The following is a 9,667-nucleotide window of genomic DNA, read 5'->3' on the forward strand; positions in this document are numbered from 1 at the left end:
AAACTACAGACGTTGTATTCCCAGGAGTTTGTGTCCCCGTTCACCACAAGATCACAGAGTAATACTCAAATTATACAAATATCTCGCAGCAACATCTCATCTACTCACATTTCTTGACGCGTTAACCACTAGCGTGGAGTCCTGCAGGGAGCAGCCTCCTGCTCCAGCAGGTGGCGCTGTGGCCACAGAGCACGTCTTTCAAACCGCCGAAGAAAACGGAACTGGTTCAACTGAAGTGGTAGCTTGCAACTTTAACTCTTGTTAAACTGAATATTTTGACGTTCGTCTGTATGCATTTGTATTTCATTTAGGCCGCTACCGACTATTTAACGTGTAGTTGTTTTACAACGTTTACTAAATCAGCCGGCAGACCCGTTAGCTAACTTGCTAGTTTCCCCGGTTTTTTTTAGCTTTAGCTCGTTTTGTGTCGTCATGTCTGGCGTTGGTGTGATCAGAGGACCCGCGGGGAGCAACGACTGTCGGATCTACGTTGGAAATCTCCCTCCTGATATCCGCTCAAAGGATGTTGAAGATCTTTTTTACAAGTATGGGGCCATTCGTGATATAGACCTGAAAAACCGGAGAGGGGGACCACCGTTTGCCTTCGTGCAGTTCGAGGACCCGAGGTGAGTCTCTGCGCCTGAATCAGCCTTTGTTCCACCATCATAGACTTGACTGTAATTCACTAGATCAGTAACATGCTTCTAGTAAATCAAATCCAACCACTGCTACAGAAACTTACATGCTTAATTTTCTCTGCATGGGCTAAAGTCTGTAGGATTTACATATTTGCCAGGTGTCTCACCCAGAAAACCGTTAATGCCACCAAAAAATACAAACCATCTATCTGAGAGGGACTATCAGTTGGAGACCAATGAGTCAGATTCACATTCTTACTATAACAACCAAAAGGCTCCACGCGTTCTTGTCCTCTTACTGATCTACCGTAGAGGTGTGTTGTAGTGTCTGTGTAGTACCAGGCCCAAAGCCACTGACCCCGGCCCCTCTGTCCCCTTTACAATGAGCTGTGACCAAAACAAACGTAGGCTGGACATTAGTAGCGTATGTGACAATAGGCAAGTTTAATTAAATCGAATTTACGAATAGATAATAATCGATGACGGAAATTGATCGATAATGATTTGCCGTTATCGATTAGTCGGGCTGGTCATTGTACGGCGCAGCGCGACGGCAAAATAGCAAAATAACGCACACCGCTGGCGAAATGCCAGAAAAAACAAACCGAGCGGCAGCAGAAGAAAGGCTGCGCCCTAATTTCTTCATATGAGCATTAAATATTAAACAAAGACAAGGTTAACCTGCAAGTCATACAAAGTTCAGCACGTGGTTTGCTAATGCTACAGCGACACAGGAGAACGTAAGAATGAAACGCTGGTGTCCCGGATGTAGCAGCGGTAACAAATGCTGCTTATCCATCACGTGAAGACTCTTCGTTAAGTGCCACAGCGTTAAAAGTTACTTTGTTACTTAATCTGTTCAGTCGCGAGCGTCCGCTGGCTGCGCATTTACACAATGATTAAACGGCCCCACCACAAAACGGGGCAACTTAAACGGTTCAGACACTAAATGTAACATCGACAATAAAATATGACGACATGGTTTTTAGTAATTGTCACCGTTGCTCAGGAGTCTCTGTGGAGTTTACACGTTCTTTTGTTCTTTTGTTTTGTGTTTTGTTTGAGATTTAAAGAGTCAAAATTTAGTTAAAAAACCCTAATATGGGATTTCTAACAAGCAAAACATCATGGAATATATTTTTTATTTATTTTTATTACTATATTATTTTTTGTATTTATCGATTAATTGTTTAGTCGAAAAATAGTTCACAGATTAATAGATTATCAAAATAATCGTTAGTTGCAGCCCTAAATATCAGATTTTTTAGATTATTTATCAAACGGTTAATATGTGTCTGGTTTCACAGGGATGCAGAAGACGCGGTGTATGGCCGAGACGGTTATGACTATGATGGCTACCGCCTGCGGGTTGAGTTTCCTAGAAGTGGTAGGGGCGGCGGCGGTGGTGGAGGTGGTGGCGGTGGTGGTTCAGCAGGACCCCCAAGGGGAAGGTATGGGCCCCCGTCCCGACGCTCCGAAAACAGGGTTGTTGTGTCAGGTGGGTGACATGTTTTTTTTTCTCCTGAGGTTGCTACAATATTTTGGCTAAGTGTAAAGATGACTGAATGTCTCCTGCTGCTTTTTTCCATCAGGTCTTCCCCCAAGTGGAAGCTGGCAGGACCTGAAGGATCACATGCGTGAGGCAGGTGATGTATGTTATGCTGATGTGTACCGTGATGGCACTGGAGTGGTGGAGTTTGTGCGCAAGGAAGACATGACCTACGCTGTCCGTAAACTGGACAACACCAAGTTTCGCTCCCATGAGGTAAGTACAGGATTACAGCTTCAGTCTAGCTTCATAAGAAATGGCTTTGGAACTAGATCATGTTTCATCTTTTCTCAAATGGGGGAAGCAGGATGAATGAGCGTGACAATGACAGGGCAGTAAGTAAAGGTTTAAAAGGTCATACCTTGCTGGTGATTATGTTAAATGAAATATTTTGAATTAATTGTTCTTCCAACAGCATCCATCTACTGCCTACCAGACAGTTATGTATCAACTTACTTGTGAATCAAGGTTTAATTGTGTGTGTGTGTCTAGGGAGAGACGGCCTACATTCGTGTGAAGACGGACGGTCCCCGCAGTCCCAGCTATGGCCGTTCCCGCTCTCGCAGCCGGAGTCGCAGCCGCAGCCGCAGCCGCAGTCGGAGCAAGAGCGCGTCACGCAGCTGCTCTCCTCGTAACAGCAGAGCGTCTCCACGTTACTCTCCTCGGCGCTCTCGCTCTCGCACCTAGGACACCTGACCAGAATTAGAGTAATGGTGTACCTCAGAGATGGATGGAAAAGAACTCTTCGCTTCAGTTACAATAACATCACTTCTTCTGTCAATCCTGTATGTTCATCGTAACTCTCCTTGCGTTGGTTGTTTACACTGTAGCTTTTGTTTGCTTTCTCCACACTTTTTTTTTTGTTCTTTTTTTTAGTCGGGTTTGTGAACATGGCTTTGTTTTTGTTTTCTCATACTTCCTTCTCCCATTTCCATAAGAATGTTTATGCTAATCACTGTTCTCTCTTCTCTATGCTGTGTGTGCTTTTCACTTGTTTGCTAAGCTTTTCCTTCTAATTATAAGATGTTGTCCCTTGACCCTCTTGTGTGTCTCTCTGTAGAGTTCAGAGGAGAAGGATAGCATGGAAACAAACGAAAGAGTTCATATTAAGATAAACAGGAGGAGGAGGAGTCAAATATGGCACCAATGGTATGATGACTGTGCCTTGTCATGAAATCTGAATTATAAAGCAGTTTTTATAAACGTACAGTTGAGAGCAGTTGTGTTTGCAGTGATGACATGTTCTTATTTGTATAGATGCAAAGTTGTTTTACTATTTCTCATTTCATGGTATCCAAAGTAAGTTGTAGTTTATGGTTTAAATCCTACAGGGTGACTTTTTTTTTCTAAACACTCTTGTAGATGCATTTGTTGACTTAAAAGTAGTGCGAAGGTGTGATTCTAACTTGCCTCCTTCTCTTTGGTTCTGCTGGTGTTCTGAAGGTTTTCACTAAGGCTCATTGCCCTCCCATTCCGGAGCTGGATCAGGATTAAGGATCAAATCTGGATTAGGATTAGGGTGGATACATGGAGCAGGAGCATGGGAGCATTTTACCGGGAGAGGATCCCGACCCCTGGCCCTGTCTACGTAACTCCATCAAAGTGGAAATGTAGTAAAATATTCAAACTCAATTGGCTTTCAGTTAATCAAAACTTCCTCCACTTTGTGTGGACAGCAGAGAGACAGTTACGGATGGCACCGGGATGAGAATTTATTTTTCCAGTTTTTGCTTCTCGCACAGTAGTAATGAAGAGCTTGGATCGAAACCAAGAGGAGGGCAGGGAGGTGCAGGATGGATCCAGACATAAGGAGGGTGGTTAATAGTGGGTATACGCTGACAGAAGTTGAGGGGGATCAAAAAGAGGCCTGGGGGATGATGTGGAAATGTGACTGTAGTGTGGTTTGTATCTTTTTTTTTCCAAAGAATCGTACATCTCAAAGCTTTATTCTGTTTTAATAAAAACTTAGCATGGCATAAGTAAGTCTTTGTCTTTGTCTGTACACCTGTTTTATCGTGGCTTAATTTTTACAGGTCTTGGCTGCCCACACGATTAATGGGATATTTTGAAAACAATGAATCAAATACGTTTTTGTTTGTAAATGTAGCAATAGTTTGTAAAACTACATGAGCACCTTCCGTAACAGAGATTTTGCAACACAGTTTTACGCTGGTACGTCGAATACAACTTGATGACGTAGTGGTGTCTGCCGCCTGCTATTGGTCAATACGTCTTGCTCAGTCGCGTATTAAAACATCTATAGGCTGTTATCTCAAGTTGTGTATTAACGTTCACGAAAATATTGACTGCGAGACAACTGCTATTTCATATACTTACAACGTTAAAAATAAGCAAACGTGTTTGTCTTGGAAACGTGATTTTTCTTGTTTTCTCGCTTCCGCCGGCGCGTTGCCGTCGGCTAGCTGTCACGGCGTCCGTGCCTGCGTTAAGATGTCTGGCGGAGGAGTCATCCGAGGCCCCGCAGGGAGCAACGACTGTCGGATCTATGTGGGGAACCTTCCCCCAGACATCCGCTCCAAAGACGTCGAGGACGTGTTCTATAAGTACGGACTCATTCGCGATATTGACCTGAAAAACCGAAGAGGAGGGCCGCCTTTCGCCTTTGTTGAGTTCGAGGACCCGAGGTGAGCTGCTGTGCCACATTTGAACTTTTGACGCTAATCATCACAGAACTCGCTCTCGTGGACAAACACGCTGGGCGTTCAAACAGCTATATAAAACCGCGTATTCTAAACTCAGTGCATCATTGAGCTATTGATTATTCTGCATATACTCTCACACGTTAAGAAAATGAGCATGTGCCACTGTCGCCTTGCAGGGATGCAGAAGATGCTGTTTATGGACGTGATGGTTACGACTATGACGGCTACAGACTGCGTGTTGAGTTCCCTCGAAGTGGACGTGGAAATGGTAGGGGAGGTGGTTCTGGAGCTGCAGGGAACCCAAGGGGAAGGTATGGTCCACCTTCACGTCGCTCAGAATACAGAGTTGTTGTGTCAGGTGGGTGACGTGTTTGTCTCCGGAGGTTGTTATATTTTGCTTAGTGTAGAGATGGAAGCGAGTCTCGTGCTGCTTTTTTCCATCAGGTCTTCCCCCAAGTGGAAGCTGGCAGGACCTGAAGGATCACATGCGTGAGGCAGGTGATGTATGTTATGCTGATGTGTACCGTGATGGCACTGGAGTGGTGGAGTTTGTGCGCAAGGAAGACATGACCTACGCTGTCCGTAAACTGGACAACACCAAGTTTCGCTCCCATGAGGTAGGTCACAGTTACCTGTTAGGTTAAGGTAAGTCATGGAGGATGTCATATTGAGAAAATGGACATGAGGGTGAAAGCAACTGGACAGTAAGTAAACACAGTTTTATATATTTGTGCTCAAACTGTTGCTTTGTCATAATAATGTGTAAATCTGTCACATATAGGTTGTTTGACACCAATAAGGTCGTTCTGTGATCTGTAACGTTGCAATGTATCTCCTCTAAACTTCTCTGCTAAACTTTCCTAATTGTTTTTGTGTTTAGGGAGAGACGGCCTACATCCGTGTGAAGATGGACGGTCCTCGCAGCCCCAGCTATGGCCGCTCTCGCTCCCGCTCCCACTCCCGCTCCCGCTCCAACAGCCGAAGCAGAAGCAAGAGCAACAGTGGATCTCGCAGCTACTCCCCCCAGCGCAGTAGAGGGTCTCCACGCTACTCTCCCCGGCGTTCCAAATCGCGCTCTCGCACCTAAGACGCACCTGGCCTGAGATCAACCACCAGCCAGTTTAAAGCCACCCAATCTCTGATTGGATTGGGCAACCTCGGAGTCCTGTATAGTCTCTCTGGACTGTTTCTTGTATTTGTGTTTGCTGTTTCCCTTGTGTGTTTCCCCGTTACCGGGTGTGTTTTATTTTATTGTGCTTTGCAGTTCAGCTGGTCTTTTTTTTTAGCTCAGATAAGATTGGCTAAAATATCTTGGTTGTCTGCTTTCCTTTTGTTAATGTTTCCTTTCATCCCAAAATGTGCAAAATGCTTTTTGTTGTTTCTTTGTAGGTGATGTGTTTATATATTTTACTCAGTCTTGCATTTTTCATTGTACTTTGACCCTCTCATGTGTCTCTCTGTAGAGTTCAAAGGAGCAGTATAGGATGGAAACAGATGAAAAAGGAAACACAGTTCATATTAGGATAAACATGAGGAGGAGGAGGAGACAAATAAGGCACCAATGGTATGATGGCTGTGGCCTTGCAACTTTAAAAAATACACAATAAGAGTTTTCTTTCCTGAATGTAAATTTGAAAATAGCTGAGAACCAAATCCTTCCCGTTGATTTAAAGGTTTAGCTGTGCTGCTGTATTTCCACATGCACCAATTTAATTTCAAAAAGCAGCACGGTTACTTGGTGTCTGTCAGTAGCCCAGAAAACCTTCTTTTCTGGTTCTGTTGTTTTTTCATAATAAGATTCTTTATTGGTTCAAGACAGTAATAAGTTAACTAAAATAATCCTAGATGGTGATTTTTTTTTCAAGTGTAAACTTCCTCCTGTGGATGCATTTGTTGACATTTTAATTTGTGAAGGTGTGATTCTAACTTGCCTCCTTCTCTTTGGTTCTACTGGTATTCCAAAGGTTTGGACTGGTCTCATTGTCCTCCCCCATTCTGGAGCCGGATTCAGGATCAGATTAGGTTTAGGCTTCAGGATGGATACATGGAGCAGGAGTGTGGGAGCATTTTACTGGGAGAGGATCCCGACCCCTGGCCCTGTCCACATAGCCCCATCCAGCCGGAAACATTGTAGTAAAACATTCAAACTAAATTGGCTTATAAATAGACAAAAGACTTGGTTTTGTGTGGGACTTCAGACACATGATCACTGAAGGCATCGTGATGAGTAAATGTTTTTCAGATTTTTTTTTAATTAAGAGGAGAATCTTTCTGATCAAAACCAGGAGGAGGGCTGAGAGGTGTGGGATGGATCTGCGCACAAGGAGAGTGGTAAATAGTGGGTAAATATTAAGAGAAGAAGGGAGCATTGGCAGATGAAGAGCAAATGTTCCTTTAATGTGGGTTTTCCTTTATAGGTTTAAAGTTTTTGCAGCATTACTATTATTTTGCTTAATAGAATTTGAATATGTGGAAAGATTGTTTTCATCAATAAAAGATCAGTTAACAAGTACAATTTAAGTGTCTTTAATCTGTGATATAAATTGTTTTAAATAACCATAAATATCAAACAGAACATAAAAAATCTGAAAGGTTTAAACTTGCATTATATGATTAGACTCCAGTGTTTTCAAATATAATTTAATACTAAAGCAAGTCTCACTAAACTCCATGAAGTCATAGACTGCCTGGAGCAATAACATACGCTTCATTTGTACGTTTGTTACACATAAAGTTAAACGCCCCCCTTAAAGAAATGGTTCCTTTCTTACAGTACAAAGTAGATGCAGCTTTTTTACATTACACATGCAAATTAAACACTGGAAATAATTTTTCCCTTAATAGCTCAGTATGAAAGCAAACTGCGTCAAACTGCACAAGGAACAACTGTCTTCATTTTGGGTAATTATTAAAAACAATGCATATACAGCTCCTTCCTATGGCTTTTAATCTTTTCTGTGTCGCAGACTCTTATAAATGCGAATCGATGTTATCGATCAGTCGGATCACTTGCATCGATGACGCTCCGGCGGGTAGAGGAGGCGAAAACAGTGCATTCTGGGTGGAAATAAGATGCAGACACTGTCCGCAAGTAGAAGTCGCCGTCGGCAGGGTGGCGGCGTCCCCGCAGCCAATCAGCTGCTGGACGTGACGTCGTGGGGGGCGGGGCGCAGATGCACGTTTCTTGCATAAATGAACGAAACGTCTCCGGTTGCGTGTAAGGCACACGTATAAACGCTTGAACTTGGTGGCGAGAGAAGGTAAGTGTGAGGCGCGTGCGAGCTCGTGCGTCTGTGCCGTGTAGTGTCCTCAGCTGGAGGTGAGCGTGGAGGTGTTGTACGCTGAGGGTCTCGTGTCTGTGTCAATGCGTCTTCCACTTTGTTTGCAAAGTGACCTCTGTTAATCTCATTTAAACCACAGCGTAGCTTCCAGATGACCGGAATAACAGTTTGTGCTGCAGAATGTCACTTTGTGTTGCCTTTTTGTGTTGCCCCACGCACGTCAGTGTTTGACTTGTCTGCACAACACAACTTCAGTAGGGCCCTGATTGGCCCTGGTTCAAGTAATTGAGGGATAAAGAGTGAATGTATTGATCATGGATCAGATTTATTAGTTTGTATTGAAGGCCCTTGAATAGAAATTCAGGTGGAACTAGTGAAACAATCACCTAATACTGGAATATTTTTGTCTTTTTTCTCCTGTGCAGTTCAGAAGTCAATATGTCGGACAAGAAGGCGGTGATAAAGAATGCAGACATGTCTGATGAAATGCAGCAGGATGCTGTGGACTGTGCCATGCAGGCTATGGAGAAGTACAACATTGAGAAGGACATTGCTGCCTACGTCAAAAAGGTACATCAAAGTGTTACAATTGTGACGATCATGGCATCATATTTAAATGTGATCTTCCCATGTCTGTCCGTGCTACAGGAGTTTGACAAGAAGTACAACCCCACATGGCACTGCATCGTCGGGAGGAACTTCGGCAGCTACGTGACCCACGAAACGAAGCATTTCATCTACTTCTACCTGGGTCAAGTGGCCATTCTACTGTTCAAGTCGGGTTGAGGCCCAAACATGTGCAACAACTTTTAATTCAGCCCTCAACACTTTAGCACTAGTCATTCGCTGCCACCTTCCTGCAGACATGCCTACCTCCTGGTGTTGTGCTTGCTTCAGGCTCTATGACCATACTACCATCTGTGGATGGAGCTTTAGTCATGCCTGGACTGGTGATGGTTTTTTCATTATGATAGACGTGCCATGTAAAACTACTAATCATCCCAGCACTCATTCAGCATTTGCACATCTGACCAAAAACCATGAATCATTTTGGAATATTTTTGCTGTGCACTAATGCATGGACTTTGTATGTTGTTTCATATTACTATGTTGTCTAATAACTTACTTTTCATGAAGCTAAAATGAGCAACTGAGTTTTTGTTGAAATGCCTTCTAATTTTCAGTGTTGAGTGAGTTAAAAAAGTGAGTGTTGCTCCCACTTAATAAAGAATAACATGCTAAGAGATTAAATTTGTAGATGTTTGAACATTCCTGTTTTCACTTCTGTTGTCAATGTTTGTAATATTACTGCTGCTTATCTCTGGAATGTAATTTATTGTGCAGTTTGGTTTGTGATATTCTTAACATGTTGAGCACAACTTTGAGACAATAAAGCAGTTTGAGAATGTGAGCGTCTAAGCCTTGACTTGGCCTCTGTGTAGTGTTTCAGACTATATGTACTGCAGAGCATTTTCTTCTGTATCCTTTGATCAACCTCATAATGAAGAAAGTCAAGTCCGATTACTTGTTGAGGGA

The 9,667-nt window shown here is 43.2% G+C and overlaps 3 protein-coding genes across 6 annotated transcripts; all 3 read left to right on the forward strand.

The window, feature by feature from the left end:
- Nucleotides 1–100: 100 nt before the first annotated feature.
- On the forward strand, nt 101–4,166 carry LOC114869024 (serine/arginine-rich splicing factor 1-like). Of its 3 annotated transcripts, none has more exons than XM_029172801.3 (5): nt 101–238; nt 411–626; nt 1,946–2,136; nt 2,231–2,403; nt 2,680–4,166. In XM_029172801.3, exons 2-5 carry the CDS (start codon nt 433–435, stop codon nt 2,872–2,874), a joined length of 753 nt encoding a protein of 250 aa, XP_029028634.1. In that variant the 5' UTR covers nt 101–238; nt 411–432; the 3' UTR covers nt 2,875–4,166. The 3 variants fall into 3 exon arrangements, 2 of the variants coding, with proteins under 2 accessions (XP_029028634.1, XP_029028632.1); XR_003788095.3 differs by having other exon boundaries at nt 184–626; nt 2,680–2,972; nt 3,248–4,166; XM_029172799.3 differs by having other exon boundaries at nt 184–626.
- A 237-nt stretch (nt 4,167–4,403) lies between these two features.
- On the forward strand, nt 4,404–7,365 carry LOC114869023 (serine/arginine-rich splicing factor 1). 2 transcript variants are annotated; one of them, XR_003788094.3, is made up of 5 exons: nt 4,404–4,832; nt 5,027–5,208; nt 5,295–5,467; nt 5,731–6,414; nt 6,815–7,365. XR_003788094.3 is itself a non-coding variant. In XM_029172798.3 (4 exons), exons 1-4 carry the CDS (start codon nt 4,639–4,641, stop codon nt 5,935–5,937), a joined length of 756 nt encoding a protein of 251 aa, XP_029028631.1. In that variant the 5' UTR covers nt 4,404–4,638; the 3' UTR covers nt 5,938–7,365. The 2 variants fall into 2 exon arrangements, 1 of the variants encoding a protein (XP_029028631.1); XM_029172798.3 differs by having other exon boundaries at nt 5,731–7,365.
- Nucleotides 7,366–7,955: 590 nt separating this feature from the next.
- Nucleotides 7,956–9,542, forward strand: dynll2b (dynein, light chain, LC8-type 2b). The gene is made up of 3 exons (XM_029172803.2): nt 7,956–8,110; nt 8,557–8,701; nt 8,780–9,542. The coding sequence occupies exons 2-3, from the start codon at nt 8,570–8,572 to the stop codon at nt 8,915–8,917; spliced, it is 270 nt and encodes an 89-aa protein (XP_029028636.1). The 5' UTR covers nt 7,956–8,110; nt 8,557–8,569; the 3' UTR covers nt 8,918–9,542.
- The last annotated feature ends 125 nt before the right edge of the window (nt 9,543–9,667 follow it).

This window comes from Betta splendens, chromosome 14, assembly GCF_900634795.4.
Source record: "Betta splendens chromosome 14, fBetSpl5.4, whole genome shotgun sequence".
NCBI classification, from domain to species: Eukaryota; Metazoa; Chordata; class Actinopteri; order Anabantiformes; family Osphronemidae; genus Betta; species Betta splendens.